Genomic DNA, 18778 nt, shown 5'->3' on the forward strand with positions numbered 1-18778 from the left:
TAAATGAGAACCAGCATCTACCATTTCAGAGTCATGTAAATTGTGATGATGCCGTCCAGTGAACATGATTGTTAATTGCACTCTCTTACCTGTACTAATGTTGGAGAAATTTAGTAAACCTTTTATTTTATTGTGTTATAAATCAGTATTTAATCAGATGTGCCAATCAAATATGACATGTTAATTGAAGTCCTTAATACAGCAATCAGTAGTACTCAGTTGAGTAAAGCATGTGTACCAATCAATCATGTGTTATATTATATTATATATATATATATATATTATATATATTATATATATATTATATATATATATATATTATATTGATCAGATGTTCTTAATTGTTGAGATGATTTATTATTGTTGTTGATTCACATAGTGATTATACATTTGACACCTTTTTATTAGATATTAGGGTAGCAACATGTCCCACACATGCTAAGTGTGTTCCGGGTCATGTTAGTGATAACGGTTGTTGAAGTCTTTTCAGGGCCCTGTCAAACACCATCCAGGGCCCAGGGTCACCTGAAGGCTCCCCCGGAAAGAAGTTGGTTGAGGAAGTGTTGTAGACCTGAGCGTTTGACTTACTGGAACATGTTGCTGCATAACTGAATTGTGCCACTCACACACAGGCGCGCACTCAGCTTTCACAAATGTGTATTACAAGATTCTGGGTTCTACAATGCTATTGGTTGGCCTCACTCATTTCAAAATCGCGGAACGGTAAAGCTTTGTTCGATCGTGAGTGGTTAAAAAAACGTATTTATAGTGCATTTTACTGCTTAATTTAAACTTGGATTGGTTGCCATGGGTCCCAAGATTGCTAGTGATGTAAAAGAGAGAAGTAAGAAGATGATTTATATGGAAACGATGAACAAGAAATACAAAGCTAGCCTAGCCTTGGCTATCTATAATAGAGAATATGGGCAAAACAAGCGCAACTCAAAGGTAAATAAATCCTTTCTATATTTCTTATTTAGGATGTTTTCTGATTGTATACATGTATATTATATATACGTAGCACTTACTATACTATTTTGGTATCAATTTTCAATATGTATGTACAGTTTTGAAGTTTTTATCTGGAGTTCTAAACGCATTAGCTATTTAACATAGGTTTGGATTGCGACAAATTCGCTTTACGAGCACAATTGCGGAATGGATTAATCTCGTAACACGGGGGCCCACTGTAATACTGTGTTTGTTTCAATTGCAATGTAACTGTAGAACAGTAAACATGTTGTTAACTTTAAGTATTAATAATAAAACAGAAAAAAATATTTTTATGAGTGAAGACAAAGGTAAATGCATGATGAACGACGGACCAGAAAAAAAGTCAGATGTCGTTCTCTAGTGGTGGTGGAAGGTTGGGCAAAAATCCACCAATCAACCTATGATTACAATTTTGTCTTGCTTGAAAAATATTGGCCATGACGAAAAGATAAAAAAAAAAGGTTCAAAAAAGAAATTATTAGGAATTTAAAAAAATGCTTGTAACAACCTATTTGGTATTTTGGGGATTTTAGACAGTAAAATCAGCATTTTGCAGGTCCCATAAAATTACATGGCAGGCTGGATCTGGCCACCGGGCCTTGAGTTTAACACCAATGGCCTACACATACGTGCACCATTATAACATAAAACGCCACTTGAGCATTGCTGGCTTCATCGCCTCATTAGCAAGCAAACACAGATACAAAACGCAATTTGGTGAATTTCAAAATATCACATTTTTAAAAGATATTAATTCTTTCAATGCCAGGGAGGTACTTTCATATTTAGTAAGAGTCCGGACATTCAATCAAAGAGACTTAAATATTAAATAGCTGATTTAGGACATTAAGCATTCGACAGGTGCAGGCTTCTGTGCAGTGTGCAAAGGCATATGTGAACGGGCCCATATTGTTAATAGACAGTTGCAATAGCTAATTGAGCCATAAGGTGACCATTTAGAACGTATTGGATGCTCACTGCAGGGATGCAGTACTATGTTCATCAACCATTTAACATTGAAAAATTGAAGTTGTCAAATCAAGATATTTAAATTAAAAAAAAGCGTTAAATGGACTGGTTAAGTTGTAAATAAAGGTAAATAAAGCTGTTCAATAAAGTTATTTAAATCAAAAACGTGTTGCTCCTCCAACCTATACCGTGTTGCTTGGGTGATATGCTCTAAAGGCGTAGCGTACAGCGAAGACCTGCGCATATTTAGCAGAATCAAATCTCCTCGCTTTTTTTATTTTAATTTTTTTTGAACCCACAATGGCTTGAAGAAGAGTAGCTTGGAAAACGTAGACTAATCAGAGTGCAGCTTTCAGCATTAACCTCCATATCACTTGAAAGGGATGTATTATTGGAAATGAAACATACAAACTCTACAACAGTTGAAGTCTTTCTGAGAAAAGAAAGACGAATGGATTTTGTAATGAAATAAGTGGGGGTCAGCTGTTTAGGTGAGTAATATATATATATATATATATATATATATATATATATATATATATATATATATATATATATATATATATATATATATATATATATATATATATATATATATATATATATATATATATATATATATATATATATAGATAGATAGATAGATAGATAGATAGATAGATAGATAGATAGATAGATAGATAGATAGATGTATTTTTCATAGATTTGTGCTTTGTTTGACTTAATGTTTATTTTTTGGCGTCGCTTCTGGCCGCTGTTGATATTACATCTTGTAGTGACAAAGGACAATGTAGCGGTGACTTACAATTGTGGCCCACGAGTGTCTGTAAGTTGTACTTTCTTTGTAAGAATGTTTTCATTTATGATAATGTTCCTACAATTAGTTTCTTGATATCTAGCATAGCATGTCAGCTAATGTTAGTTCTTATTTTCAGCATGTTATATAGTGCTGCCTTGTATGCGTTTAGATTGTTAGCATTTTCATTTGTGCCAGGTATTTCCCTTGGCTCCATCCAAAGGTTTTGCATTGATAAGAAATCATTTTTATATAATTAACGTTTTGTATGTAATTAAGTTACATGATTAGGGCACACGGCCAGTGCAGCTGTCTTTTTTATAGTTTACAGTGTCTGTATTTAGTTTTCGCTTTGTTTACACACAGATACGTTTCAGCGACGGTTGAAGAGCAAAAATGGCAGGTAAAAAAGAATGTGAAGAGGAACGTCCCCCATTCTTTTTCGGAAAAAAGCAGCATGTCCACTTTTTTTTATTTTATTTTTTTTATTTCAAACTGTGTTAACTCAATCAATGCCAGGAATGTATTTTCACCTTTTTTTAAGAATCCAGACCTTTATTACTTACTGTAAGTATTTAAAATCTAATGTCCTTAATGTACCCAAGTATCAATTTAATACTTAGTATCTGGGATTTAATGTCAACAATAAATAGAATTTGTCCATTCTAATAATGTCCCTCTGTTTTTTTCGGTCATTGTTCATATATATGCTTGTTTGTTCGTTTTTTAACAAATATTTCCCAATACTGTATATCGCAATATGCTTTTGTTGTATGGTAATATTTCGCATTACACTTTTAAGACAACACCCGGCATGCTTGAAAAGTAGCTTGATGAATCGGTTAAAATTCAAACACAATTCTTTGTTAAGAGTACAAGAATGGGATAGCTTGTGTTCACATTTTAAATGCAAGTCATTGTGCAATAAAAAAAAGGCCTTTTGCAGCTGTCATGCCCATAGGACACCCCCCCCCACACACACACACCCACACACACGCACGCACACTCACACACACTCACACACGTGCTCTTCCTTTCAAAGAATTTTCATTTGAATGAAATCCCGCACCAGTGTGCTGTTGTTCTCACACAGGGGGAAGAATCCGATTGGTCTGCATTAGCCAATGAATGTCTGACTCCCGCCTCTATGCCCACCCCCTGAGCGTATTAAGTTCCGTCCCGTCTGCTCCACTTCAGTATTAAGGAGAGCCCTGACTTATGTGTGTGAAAGAGAAAGTGTGTGTGTGCATTTTATTTTTCAGTGACTTCCATTTGATTTGGACCCCCCTCGACACTCATCAAGACTGTACTTTGTACTGGATCACATCTGGACACATTTGACCTGGGAATCTTTGTTCCACCTCAGCTGATCCCCACCTCCAACTGTCTGAGCGGCGACCCCGATTGGCAGCTTAACACCATCACCCTTCCCCTCCTGCCTACTCCTGCCCCCCATTCCCCCTCATCTGGGTCACCGCCAGCTGAGCCAACAGGCGTCCTTGCTGAATCCAATGTGGAATTTGACCCTGATCGACCCCATCCTCTGAGTAGCCATTCGCTGAGGCTGGACGGGGACAAGGGGGATACCTGGTATTTTCATCTAGAGAGCGGTAAGCATTTTGAGGGGGGAGGGGGGACCACCGCAAGAAAAGACAAAAGTACCAGAGAGGAATTTTCAAAGCTTCAGAATCCCTTCTGTTTGCCACCACAAGAATCTGGGAGCAACTAAAGTCCTGTCAAACTTAAGGTCCGAGAGACATTGGCGGTTTGGCGGCTATTTTTAAGCAGGCCTCGGGAAATCCTAAAAATAAAATTTGCTGCTAATTGGCAAAGGTAGGCACTGATGGACCGTCCGTCAAAAAACAGTGAATTAAAAATGTCATAAGTGCAATTCTCATCCGTCATACTTCTGATTCATACAGTCTCTTGAATGTTTTTTACTTTGTATCCCATTTCACTCAATCATATGCATTTCACTCTTTAACGGTCATTGCCTTTCTTTTTCTTGTGGACACCACGATCTACAGGATAAAGAGTCACACACATGTCGCCATTTTGGATCCGATGATAGAAGATTGAAAATTGAGGAGTGGAGGTATTCCATAGTATCGAGCAAGAACTTACTGTGTGCGCTTCTGAATAGCTTCCGGGTTCCGGCAGTTCTTTTGCAAGGGATTGATTGTTAATGTAATATGCTGTAGTTGTATAAAATTTAATGCATAAGTTTTGTTTTCCGAGTTCGGGAATTTCTGTTTAGAGATCAGTAGTTGGGAATATTTACTGTATTTGCTGCGTGTTAAGTCTGTTTCTGATTTGACACATTGTGAACAGGCAGCGGCTGGTTTATATACTTCTTGATAACCCTTGAAAAAACATAGTACACTTTTTTTTTCTTCCAAAAAATGTCACTGCTTTTGAGGTGTCATAACGAATTTATGAATATATTATTACTTTCAACAACTCAAAATGGTCAGTGGCATCATACCTATCTAGTTAAAAAAAATAGCAAATATCCCTTTTATGGACAATAATCGCAAAATGTTGCTAATAGTAAAACTAACAATGTTGTTCATATATATATATATATATATATAAACAACATATTTGTGGATCATTTCATATAACATAGTTAAAATATTGAATGTGTCAATAAGTCAGCAACAGAATTTTTTTATGCATGGCCAGTTTTTGATAAGGGCAGTTTAAACACTCTTTTTTTTTTTTTTTTTTTTAGTTTCAACTGCTCAAAATATTCAGCGACATCAGACCGTTTCATGAATGTTTTTTTTAAAAAAAAAAAAGATTTAAAATTGATATAGTGTTGTGACAATACCAAACATCCTGTGTTTTATTCTTGTAAGTGTATTATTCTTGTAAGTGTAAGTACTGTATATTATAGGTGGAAAATGTTATTTATGACTAGATAATTAGATTTTTTTTTAAAAAGATTAAAGTTACAAGGAAGGATTTGTAATTACAAGAATTTATATACAATAATAAAAATCCACCATTTACAACCATATAGAATAACATAAAAGAACAAACTTAACTTTTTTTCATCAATTGAAACAAGTCGGCTTGGTGTTTTTGTGGCTTATCTGAACGCCACATTTAGAGCAACTCTTAGAGGCCTTTCGTGGCTGAGAACAATGGCCACATTGCCTCCTATTGGGCAGGGTGGGGAACAGCACAGGCCTGATCCACCCTGTGTTTGGCTGCACTCTGACAATTGAGCTCCACCTCTGGTTCTGTGAGTGCATCTTTTGAAATTATTTTGTTGATTCCACTCTGTGAAAAGGATGAAGGCGTTGTAGAGTGAAACGTTAATCATGTGATTGAATAGGCACAATGGCTACCTCTGTGCCTGCTGGCGAGTGGAATATGTGTCACAAGCCTGATGAAAAAAATTAGATGACATCAGATGTCAAGAGAGCTTTGATAGAAAGCGCTTAAAAAGTCAAAACCTGTTCTTACCTGATCCAAGTGGTCGACCGCTCCTTTGTTTTGGTTGTAGTCAAAAACAATTTGGGGTTTCTGCTTTCTGCCATCTTCCACCTTTGGTTGTCTGTGCTTGGTGCTCAGTAGGAGCACATTTTTGCCCTTTTTGGGGACATATGACACCAAGCACATGTCCTTGGTGAATGCAAACTTGCTGGCCAGTGGCTGCCAATGTCTGATGTCCAGAAGTTGTGCGGGAAGGTCAGGCTTGTTCTTTCTTATAGTTTCCACCAAAGCCCTTCTTGTTTTGTTTTGTTTTTTAGCTCTGTGGCCAAAGGAACGGAGGTAAAAAAAAAAATTGTCCGTTGTGAGGGTGTGGCACAGTCCAAGAACTACCCGCATGCCAACATTGAGCTCCCTGGGGCCTTCTTGAGGCTTCCCAGTGTACACTCCAACCGTCCCATAAAGACGCCAACTTTTTTCGAGTATGGCGCTGTGGCAGAAGCAACTTATCATCAAAGCGCAAAGAGCGATTTATGTTCACAAATCATGTGTGTGGCATAGTCTTGACAAATATCGGCCGTCCCCTCTTCACGTGCCAGAGGCTGATGGTGGCCTCATGCTTCAATTTGTAGACCCCAGCCAAAATGAGCAGCCCCAAATAGAACACAGTCCTGGTCCTGGGAGGTTAACGTTTTCCAGTCTGCAAATGTTCTGCGTCCTTGTAAGTTCATCATGACCACGATTATATTTATATTGTGTTCTGTGAAGAACAACCTGAATGTGGTCTCAGGATCACTTATTCTGGATGTGGCATATGCGGTTGGACCGGGCAACAGGATGCAAGGCGCCACCAAATGCTCCTCCACCTCGTTGTTAGGTGACCACTTAATACTGCGGTTCTTTGAAAGCCATTTAGTAAGCCATGGCAAGCTTCCTGAACAGTATAGCGCTTCTCCATTGCTGCACTGGTCGGATCAGAGTGCCCAAGGAGTTTTGGCACATAAAACACTTTCACACATTCATATTCATGTTGATGATGACACATTCATCACGAGGCAGTTTTTGTCAGCCCTACAGACTAGTATACTAGCTGAAAATGCCCACATCCAATAACATTCATTTTCAATCAGTGGACCAATAATAGTTGATACTGACACAAGAATCACTAGGCAGATGTTTTTTTTTGTTTTGTTTTTATCAGCCCTGCCCACCGGTCACTCGGCAGGATTTTGTCAGGGGTTGCCCTCTAGCTGCAGACAGGTGCTTTTACAAAAAGTTTGTATTGGACGCTCAAAAATACCCGATTCATATTCAAACAAAGGACGAATAGCTGAAGCTTCCACTTTAGTCACTAGGTACTTTTTGTCAGCAGACTTGAAACATCACACCGCACACACGTCTTCTAAAAGTAATTGTCAAAGTGAGTGGAAAGCAAACAGAGCAAAGCATACACGTTCTCAAACAGCACTTGCAGACATTGAGGCCCACGTTCAAGACTTACACGCCCAATTTCAAAACATTTCAGCCCAAACCAACACTCGGACCTCGGACGTGGACCTTTGCATTAGCACAACAGACACAGACACGGAAGCGCACACTGGCGGCAACGGTCAGGTCAAACATATATTTCAAAGTCTAAGTCAAGTTTAATGTCAATTTTTTCACATGTGCTTAACATACAAAGGAATCAAAATTGTGTTTCTCACTATCTTCTGCGTTTACATGTGCAATAACAAAGTACAGGTGCGCAAGACGAGGCAATCCTAAAAACTAGATTCTTATCAATAGTAATATGCAGTATGTTAGGGCTACTTTGCCTAGTGTTGCTAAACTAAAAACTAAACCTAGTTTAGGGGGGGGGTGGGGGGGGGTGGGAGTCCAATGACCTTCGTCTGCCAGCTAGGTGTTTCTTCTGGCTGGGGCTGATTGGAGAGAGAGTTCAGCAGTTCACGTCAGTTCAGCAGTCTCACGGCCTGGTGGATTAAGCTGTTCCTGAGTCTGGTGGCGAGGAAGCTGAGGCTCCTGTACCTCTTTTCGGAGGGCAGGAGGCTGAACAGACTGTGTGCAGGGTCGCTTGTATCGGTGACAATCATGATGGCTTTGCGGCTGAGGTGGGTGGTGTCCAGGTCTTGCAGGGATGGTAGTGGAACACCAATAATCCTCTCAGCTGTCCTCACGATGCGTTGTAGAGCCTTCCTGTTATAGTCAGTTCAGTTCCCGCCCCACACGGTGATGCAGTTGGTGAGGATGCTTTCGATGGTTCCTCTGTAGAATGTGGTCATGATGCGTGGCGCGGCACTTGCCTGCTTCATTTTGCGCTGGAAGTAGAGACGCCACTGTGCTTTCTTGGCCAGAGATGCAGTTTTGGTGGTCCAGGAGAGAACATCGCGGACGTGTACCCTCAGGAACTTGGTGCTGCACTAAGATGGTCAGTGGGGGGTGTTGGGTGTGGCCTCTCTGGAAGCTGACGACCATCTCTTTGGTCTTGCTGATGGAGGTTGTTGTGTTTGCACCATCTGGTCAGAAGCTCCACTTCTTTCCTGTAGTGAGTCTTGTCGCCGTTGGAGATGAGGCGCACCAGTGTTGTGTCATCAGCAAACTTCACGTGGTGGTTGGAGCTGTGGATTGCTGTGCAGTCGTGTCAATAGGGTGAAGAGGAGGGGGCTGAGCACACAGCCTTGTGGGGCCCCCGTGCTCAGGGTGATCCTGCCTGAGACGCACCACCTGAGGCCTCTGGCTGAGGAAATCCAGCAGCCAGTTGCAGAGTGAGGTGCTGAGTCCCAGTTTGTCCAGTTTGCAGGTGAGTTGTTGCGGTAGTATGGTGTTGAACGCTGACCTGAAGTCTATGAACAACATTTTCACATATGAGTCTTTCTTGTCCAGGTGGGTGAGTAGCGGGTGGAGGGCAGAGCAGATTGCGTCATCTGTGGATTGCTTTGCCCTGTAAGCGAACTGATACAAGTCCAGGCTGGGGGGCAGGATGGATTTTATATGTGACAGGACTAGTCGTTCAAAGCACTTCATAATGATGGGTGTCAGTGCCACCGGACAATAGTCATTGAACCAGGATGGGGAGGATTTCTTTGGCACAGGTATAATGGTGGCAGCTTTGAAGCCTGATGGCATAATGGCTTGCTTCAGGGAGTTGGTAAAGATGTCTGTAAAACATCTTTTAGCTCCTCTGCACAGTCTTTCAGCACCCTGCCAGGGATGTTGTCTGGACCTGCTGCTTTCTGGGTGTTGATGGCGGAGAGTGTCCTCCTCACGCTGCCAGCAGACAGGCACAAAGGCTGGTCGTGCGATGGTGGTGGTGTTTTCTGTGGGCGGATGGTGTTCTGTTCCTCAAAGCGTGCAAAGAAACTGTTTAGGTTTTTGAGCAGAGTGATGTCGCTCTCACAACTTTGTGGTGCAGGTTTGTCGTCTGTGAAAGCCTGACTGTCCTGCCATAGGCTGTGTGCATTCTTGCTGTCCTTGAAGTGGGAGGTTATCATGTTTGTGTATTCTTTTTTGGCTTTCCTGATGCCACGGGACAGGTTGGCTCTCACTGTTCTCAGGGCTGATTCATCCCCAGCTTTGAAGGCCTTGTCTCTGGCCCTCAACAGCCTGTAGACGTCTCCTGTTAGCCATGCCTTCTGGTTGGTCCGTGTGGTGATCCTCTTGATATGGGTCACGTCGTCCATGCATTTGGTGATGTAGGAGGTCACTGTGTCTGTGTACTCCTCAATATCTGTGATGCCGTTGTAGGTGGCTGCTTCCTTAAAAATTTCCCAGTCTGTTGACTCGAAACAGTCCTGTAGGGACCTACAGGATGCACCCACCTCCTGTGGCCACACCCTTACTTTTTTCAGTAAACAATAACATGCACTGGCAAAAACAAAACAAAAAATACCTTCAAGCACCAATGCATAAACACATACATACTGCTCATGCAATATAGTGCTTTTAAATATACCACCGCTGTGCAGCGAGCCTTTGTAAAGAAATTTCACTAACCACACTCTGGTGCCACCTACTGGATTAGTCGTGTTAAACGTTTCAAGGCATCAAGTTCTTTTTTGACCAACAGTTGAGGGCCCGCTGAAGGAATTCATACAGTAATCATAACAAATGCATTAAAAAAAACAACAGGTTTACAGTATAAGGAAAATGGCTATTTATAATGGGCATCAATGGGACAGAATGGATTTAAATCGCGTTCCACAATAGCATTTTCTGACCGCCAGTCTGAAACAGTTAGAAGACTTGGTCTTGGTGCCCTTTTGAATTTTGGCCTTTTTTGACATTCCAACAGAGATTTCAGCTCTGTAATGTTTTTTTTCTGCTTAATCTTCGACAAAACACAAAATAGTTGCAAATTCCAAAAAAATGTCTTCGCTCAAAACTGTGACGTGGAAATCCAAGCTAACCGTTTCTTTGTTTTGTGTGCTATTGAAAATGAAAACGCTTGTGACTAAAGCCGAGTGTTTTTCATGTCTGTCAGCCTCACAATCATGCCTGTGGAAACCCTGCAGCCCTCCGACGAAGCTCTGACGGGCACACCCTTTGCCTCAGCCATGCCCTTCAGGATCCTCACCAAATGGCCCGACTACTTTCGGCGCCGAGCCGAACCGGCTAGCTGCAAGCCAAGCGCCGTGGAGCGTCTGGAGGCGGACAAGGCCAAGTACGTCAAGAGCCAGCAGGTGGCACTGACGCGGCAGGCGGCAGTCAAGCCGCCCATCATCCGTAAACCCCTTGTCCCCCCGGCCATGATTCTGCAGTGCCATGCCGGTACCCCCCAAGCCCACAAAAGTCCGCGTTCTGGCGGAGTACCAGGAGGGAGACGAGGCCCGCCTCTCAATTTGGATATTCTGAACAACCTCATCAATGACGTGCGCTACGGCCCACCGCCCTTGTCCCACTCGTCATCATCCACCTCCCATTCGTTGTCGTCCCCATCCTCAGGAGCCAAGACTATTGGCAGCGGCACCTCAGCAGATCACCTGAAAACGCAGAGCACCGCTCCCTCCTTGTCCTGCGCATCCTCCCCATTCGACCCCGATTGCCGACCCCCCCCTGCCCCTGGGAGGTCGCCCCGCATCTTACTCCCATCAGCCTATATCTCATCTACGAATGCTGTCATGGTACGTAGGGTTGACGTTCGACCTCATACGCAAATCGGGAAGCCCCAGAGGCCCCCGTTCAGATCCCGACAAAGTGCCCAGGGTCAAGTGGTGCCCCCACCTGCTCCACCAACCCCCCAGAGCCTGGCTAGGCCGCAAACCAATGAGCGAGCCGCACCCTCGCCTCCTTCGTACCTGCCACCCAGCCCCATGCTACTCCGCACAGGGATGATCCCACCCGCGTCCCCCGCTTTCACCCGCTTGTCCAGCACCAGCTCCAAGGACTCGACCCGCAAGCACCCGTCATTACACCGTTCCAAGTCGGACCTGAGCGACCGCTACTCCCGGGCCACAGCTGACCTGGAGCGCTTCTTTAATTATTGCGGGCTGGATCCCGATGAGGTGGAGGGCATGGGAGAAATGGAGCACCTCACCAGGGCCAATTCGGACATTGTGTCCATCCCTAAGCTCTGCAGCGTCAGCACACCCAGCTCAGAGTGTGCGGACACGGCCCGCGGTGGGTTTGAGGACTACCGGGACGAGGATGACGGGCCCGCTGGAGGAAATGCCCGCATCCGTTACAGCATCTCCGTCATCGAGAGGAATGCCCGGGTCATCAAGTGGCTCTATGGCATCCGACAAGCGCGAGACACCAACAACGCCGTTTCCAACGTCTAGAATCGTACTTTCAGGGGTCTATTTATAAAAAGCGGGGAAGTCGTGTCTTTTCATCTTTTGTGGCCTTTTGGTTCATCTCACGTTTCTCATTCTCATTCGTTTGAGGAAGTCCACTTCCCTTCCTGTTAACCTTGAATATTGTTACCTTGTATCTGCGAGCAATAATAGATTGACAAGGTTCAAACTTCCTCATTCAAAGGAACGGTACTGTTTAAGTTTGAATCGACATGTGAGTGTTGCACATGCAAGCTTGCTAATGCTCTGAACGTCATGAAAGACGTGTTTTTTGGCTGCAAGACAGTTTTTGTACTCCGTTCTGTTGGCATGCAAGTGTAGTGTTTATATACATTTGCACTTTATTGTCAACAAAGCACACACATTATTGCGCCAACACACATTTTCACGTCAGTGAGCATCCATATGCTAGCAGCTGAAATTTGTGTGTGTTTGTTTACACATACACACACAATACACAGACTCATTTGGGGGGATTCGGCTGTGGGATAAATCGTGTTAACATCGCATTTCCCGGCATACAACTGGATAAGGGAAAAACAAAAAAAAATCTCTCCCGCGCAGAAGGGTTTGAGGAGGGGTGGGTGACATAGCGCCCGCATGAGTTAAAACCTTAGATCAGGAGTGTCAAAATTGTTCAACAACTGGGTGTCTGGGGATTTTTCACTAACCTAGCCTTATAACCCAACTTTGGCTGACTTTGAAAGGCTCATAACATCGTCCAATATCAATATAGTATTACTTTCACCCCTTTAGTTCAGTGGCATCAGCAATACCCGTACATATGTATATTTACATATCATTATTCCAAGCCTGTTTCGTTTCCAAGAATTTTCAATTTGTAAGAAAAGAAAATGTTAACAGCTATTCAATGCACCATATTTCGCAGATGGGAATCTTCAGATATAATGTTATGTGTGGCATGAAATGCTTCCCTGCGGCAAAATAAAAGCTTTCCTACATTTAGTTCTTGGATGGAAGCCTTTTGTCAACTACAAGTCCCTCAATGCATCGAGAGAACTTTGCATAATGGGAGTCAGGCAGTGCAGCTCAATGAAGTCTTTGAAGTCTTTGCAAATATAAGTTGTCCATGAGCACCCCGTGATTTGGGGATCTCAACACAAACAATTCCATTGCACCCTGGTCACAAGTTACCATTGAAAGGATCAATGCAAAAATCGGAAATACGGTGGGGCCCCGGTTTACCCTGTTTTACATATTTTTCATCTTACGAACGTGGACCGTGGCGTTTTTTGTTCCCTCTCTTTACGCACAAACCCTTTGTCTTACGAACAATCCAACATGCGGGTCAGTGTGTCCGCACTATGTCCGCATCAACAAAATTAACTATTCTCGCATGTCACAGAAACGCTGATATGCTATTGGTCTTATAAGGTCACAGTCACAGTCTCAGTCACGGAGATGCCGATATGCTATTGGTCGATTAAGGTCACTGTCACGGTGTCAGTCATGGAGATGCCGATATGCTATTGGTCGATTAAGGCCACTGTCACGGTCTCAGTCATGGAGATGCCGATATGCTATTGGCCGGCGTCACGTCAATCACAGAAATGCTGATATGCTATTGGCGGAACACCTTCATCTAGCTTGATGGCACAGCTGGTCGGTGTGTTGTGAAGACTTTGCAAACTTTATCAGTTAGACATGGCTTCTGAAATTGCAAGTGGCGGTAAAGGAAGAAGTAAGAGGATGATGACAATAGAAAGAAAGCAGGAGATAATAAAAAAATATGGAGGCGCACGCATAGTTAACCTTGCAATTTTAGTTGCACATTCAAATTCAGTACATGAAAATGATTTGCTGAATTTACCACTGGCTGTGCTGCGCTAAGGTGATCACTTTTGCAAAATCTCTCATCCACTTGAGCAAACCATGGTATCACAAGCTTCCTCGGAAACTGCTGCAGTTTGTTTACAGTACCTCCGTAGCTTAGGCACTTGCACCTTTCTCTTGACCGTTGTCATTCACTTTTTCTCTCAGTCGAGTTGATCTTTGAATTTCATTGTTGTTTTTGTTGTGTACTGTGATTTTCTAATCACGCAAGCAGGTAGCCACGTTCCTGTTGAGCCATTCAGAGTTGAAGGTGCAGATTTTGTTCTTTCATGCTTGAACGATGTTAAAACCCATCAGCTAAATGTTTAATTTCTCATTTTTGGCCAAACGGCAAAGTGCTAAATTTACTGTTTATTAAAGCATCTTCATTATTCATATTTAGGTTACAATGAAAATTGAGCTAGCTTCCTGCCGCTATCCGCCAAAACTGAACAAGTTTGTTTCGTTTTGAGTCTGAGTATGCCACTCCAATATTTTAATTGGCTGAGTTCGGCCTCGGGGCACATTGACTGGACCCCAAGGCTGTCAACAGAAAGCGGTTAAAGACATGTGCACAACGATAGTGTTGGTTGGTCACTTAAACAAATGCTCACGGGCCGACCAATTTTGGTCGCAATTCAAGAAATTGTGTTGGGTTTTGGCAAAGTCTTTGGATTATGCAAAATGTTTACAACAGAATTGCCTTGGTAGTATATTATTTGGTAGTCAAAATCGTGAATATTATAATTCAGGATATTATTTATAGATTATTAGTAGAGGTCAGAATCTTTGGTTTTCTCATGATTCGATTCAATTCCAATTTTGGGGTCTCCCGATTCGATTCAGAATTGATTTTTGATTCTCAGCGATTTTTTATTCAAAACGATTCGATTCAATTACCGTATTTTCCGCACAATAAGGTGGTGCGGATTATAAGGCGCATCCTCAATTAATGACATATTTTCAAACTTTTTCCATATATAAAGCGCACCAGATTATAAGGCGCACCCTCAATTAATGACATATTAATGACAACTTTTTCCATCACAATATAGTAATACTCAAAGTAATAACAATAATAACTCAAATAATAACTCTAAACTCTCAATAGCATAATAACTCAATGTCAATATGACCAACCTTGTTCAACTGTAAACACACAAAAGAAACAGGTAAAGCTTACTTTGTCAGTTCAGTCCCCATTTACGGATCCCAATCTCAATATTGATCCATATATAAGGCGCACTTGATTATAAGGCACACCATCAGTTTTTTAAAAAAATTAAGGCTTTTAGGTATGCCTTATAGTGCGGAAGATACGGTACTTCAAAATACTTTCTGCTTCAATCGATGTAAGTGCAAAGAATCATAATACTTTGTGGGTCATTTTTGCAAGGCAGAATAACAAAGGGAGAATTTTTTTTAAAGTTTTGATTTGTAAGGAGCATCCATTTTACCTCAAAAATAGCATGTTGACAACTGCATTTTTTAAGCTAACTATAAACTGTCTTTTCATCTTACGAACGTGGACCGCGGCGTTTTTTATCTCCCTCTTACGCACAAACCTATCGTCTTACGAGCAATCCAACATGCCGGTCAGTGTGTCCACGCTATTTCTTTCGCTTTGCTGCATTAACAGAAATAACTGTTCTTCAATATGACAGATAACACTGATATCCTCTTGGTCTTATAAAGTCACAGTCATGGTCTCAGTCACGGTCTCAGTCACGGAGATGCCGATATGCTATTGGTCGATTAAGTTCACAGTCACGAAGATGCAGATATGCTATTGGCCGGTGTCACATCAATCACAGAAATGCCGATATGCTATTGGCCGAACGCCATCTAGCTTGATGGCTAGCTTGGTCGGTGTGTTGTGAAGACTTCAAACTTTATCTGTTAGACATGGCTTCTAAAATTGCAAGTGGCGGTAAAGGAAGAAGTAAGAAGATGATGACAATAGAAAAAAAGTAGGAGATAATTAAAAAATAGGAAGGAGGCGCAAGCATAGTTCAATCAATCAATCAATCAAATTTTATTTATATAGCCCTAAATCACCGAAGTCTTAAAGGGCTTCACAGATGAAAAGAGGTCGTACAGAGACATCTTTCAGTTTAAGTTACACAACAGCATCCCCTGTCAAAGCTCCCACAAGGGGAAGGAAAAACTCAAAAACCCCAATTTGGGGAAAATCAGAAACCTCCAGAAGGGACCACAGGTGGGAGGAGCCCCCTTCCAGGCCCACAGGTTGAAGTGGATGCTGCATGTACCAGACACAGAAACAATATAAATTACAGAAAACATATTGTGCTATATAGTGCAGTGATGTCTTGACAGCAGGCAAAGCCATTGGGCAGGAACCATCCCACATTCCAGCCAGGTGGACCGCAGAGGGCCGAACTCCTAACCCGTGATGGTCGACCAGCGCAGGACCCAATGGAGGCGGTCAAGTCAACCCTCACCATCTAGCTAGCCCCCTCTCCCGGCCGGAAGAGGGGGGCAGGAAAAAAGAAAAAAGAAGAAAGCTGCAGACAGGCTCAATTAACTAAATGCTTTTGAATATAAATGTGTTTTTAGTCGGGATTTAAAGATTTCTACTGAGGTGGCTGCGCGAACTTCCTTAGGTAGGGCATTCCATAGTACTGGCGCGCGAATGGAAAATGCCCTTGATCCCGCAGACTTCTTTTTAGCCCGTGGGGTCGATAGCAAACCGGCATTTTGTGATTGAAGTTGTCGGGACGGAACATATGGTGATACTAAGTCGACAAGATACAAAGGAGCTAAACCGTGTAAAATTTTATAAGTAATTAACAGCACCTTAAAATCACATCTCATGTGTATTGGAAGCCAATGCAGGTCAGCTAGAATCGGAGTAATATGATCAAACTTTCTCGTCCTTGTCAATAGTCTCGCTGCAGGCTTTTAATGTAGGACATGGGAAGTCCAGAAAACAAAATGTTACAATAGTCTAGGCGCGATGTAAAAAAAGCATGAATTAATGTTTCTGCATCGCTAAGAGAAAGAATAGGGCGAATTTTAGCTATATTGCGGAGGTGAAAAAACGCCGTTCTTGTCATGTTATTAATATGTGTTCGAAAGGAGAGTTGAGTCAAATATCACAGCGAGATTTTTTGCAGAACTACTTTGGGAAATAATACAGTTTTCTAGGTTCAGCGTGGTATTCTTAAGCAAGTGCTGATGATGAGCAGGGCCAATAAATAACATCTCGGTTTTATTAGGGTTGAGGAGCAGAAAATTGGAAGACATCCATTGTTTAATCTCGGCAAGGCAAGCCTCCAGTTTACTGCACTTGCACGGATCCGTTATTTCTAAGGGCATATAGAGTTGGGTATCATCAGCATAGCAATGAAAACTAATAGCATGTTTACGTATAATATCGCAGAGAGGAATCATTTAGATGTTGAACAGTAAGGGACCAAGTACTGACCCCTGCGGGACACCACATTAAACAGAGAAAGATTCAGAGATCGCATCGCCATAAGAGACACTATGCATCCTTCCCAGGATGTAAGATCTGAACCAAGAAAGTGCTGATCCCGAGATACCAACACATGATCTAAGACGTTCTATCAGAATATGATGATCAATAGTGTCAAAGATCAAGCAGTAATAATATTGATGAGATGTTGGAATCCAAGGCTAAGAGAAGATCATTTGTCACTTTTACTAGGGCTGTCTCAGTTGAGTGGTTGGCCCTAAAACCTGACTGAAGGAGTTCAAATCTATTGTTGTCTATCATAAAATCGCTAAGCTGTTGTGTTACAACTTTCTCAAGAATTTTGGCGATAAACAGAAGGTGTGACACTGGCCTATAGTTAAAGAGATCTTCAGGATCTAGGTGAGGTTTCTTAAGTAATGGTTGAATGACGGCCGTCTTAAAAGCTTCAGGTACAATGCCAGAGGAGAGTGACAGGTTGATAATATTCAAGACAGATGACCCTAAGACCGGGAATAAATCTTTAACGAGTTTACCTGGAAGCGGGTCGAACATGCAGGACGTCGGCTTTGCTGCATTAACCAGGTGTGTAAGACACTCCAGGGATACTAAATCAAAGCATAGTTAACCATGCTAGTGAGTATGGCCGTAACCGCTCGGCAATCTTCTAAGGGCAAGACTTTCCTTGCCAGGGGACGGACCTCGGTCAACAACAAAATGGCTTCTTCTATTATGGATTAAAGAGAAGGAAATCGCCAGTGATATGTTCTTGTTTAAGAAAATAAATAAATAAATTCTTTGGGTTGGTCTCTGCGCCCTTCCGCCTCCACCCACCACCAGCTCAAGTCACATCACCCCAAAGGTAAATGTAATATTTCCTTTGTATATTTGTTATTTAATTTAACTGTACAGTTATATATATATATATATATATATATATATATATATATATATATATATATATATATATATATATATATATATATATATATATACAGTGGGCCCCCGGGTTACGAACTTAATCCGTTCAGCGGCTACGCTCGTATCTCGAATTGCTCGTATAGCGGGCAATCCAAACCCATGTTAATTCGTGAATGCGCGCAGAAGCCTTAGGTAAAATCATCACACTGTATACATATATTAATATTAATTGACATAATCTACTGTACAGTTGCATTAAATAATAAATACAAGGGAAAACTGACTTTTACCTTTGGAAAGACGTGACTTGTGCTGAGATAAGCAGAGGTGAGCAGAGATGAATGCTCGAAGTCAATACGGTAAATCAGAAATGCTATTGGTCTTACAGTGTCAAAGTAACTTTTTCAGTCAGGGTTTTCTCTACTTCCTTCCATCCCAACCAGCTGTGCCATCAAGCTAGATAAAGGCGTTCGGCCAATAGCATATCGGCACTTCTGTGATTGACGTGTGACGCCGGCCAATAGCATCTCCGTGAGTGAGACCGGGTGACCTTAATCGACCAATAGCATATTGGCG

At 42.0% G+C, this 18778-nt stretch overlaps 1 protein-coding gene across 3 annotated transcripts; it reads left to right on the plus strand.

Moving 5' to 3' along the window:
• Positions 1-3974: 3974 nt before the first annotated feature.
• On the plus strand, positions 3975-18180 carry LOC148426827 (protein FAM110A). Of its 3 annotated transcripts, none has more exons than XM_088408668.1 (2): positions 3975-4368; positions 10680-18180. In XM_088408668.1, exon 2 carries the CDS (start codon positions 10690-10692, stop codon positions 11974-11976), a length of 1287 nt encoding a protein of 428 aa, XP_088264794.1. In that variant the 5' UTR covers positions 3975-4368; positions 10680-10689; the 3' UTR covers positions 11977-18180. The 3 variants fall into 3 exon arrangements, with proteins under 3 accessions (XP_088264794.1, XP_088264795.1, XP_088264793.1); XM_088408669.1 differs by lacking the exon at positions 3975-4368 and adding an exon at positions 4458-4591; XM_088408667.1 differs by lacking the exon at positions 3975-4368 and adding an exon at positions 6337-6457.
• Positions 18181-18778: the final 598 nt, after the last annotated feature.

Source organism: Hippichthys cyanospilos, chromosome 2, assembly GCF_059441005.1.
Source record: "Hippichthys cyanospilos isolate Australia breed blue-spotted pipefish chromosome 2, RoL_Hcya_1.0, whole genome shotgun sequence".
NCBI classification, from domain to species: domain Eukaryota; kingdom Metazoa; phylum Chordata; class Actinopteri; order Syngnathiformes; family Syngnathidae; genus Hippichthys; species Hippichthys cyanospilos.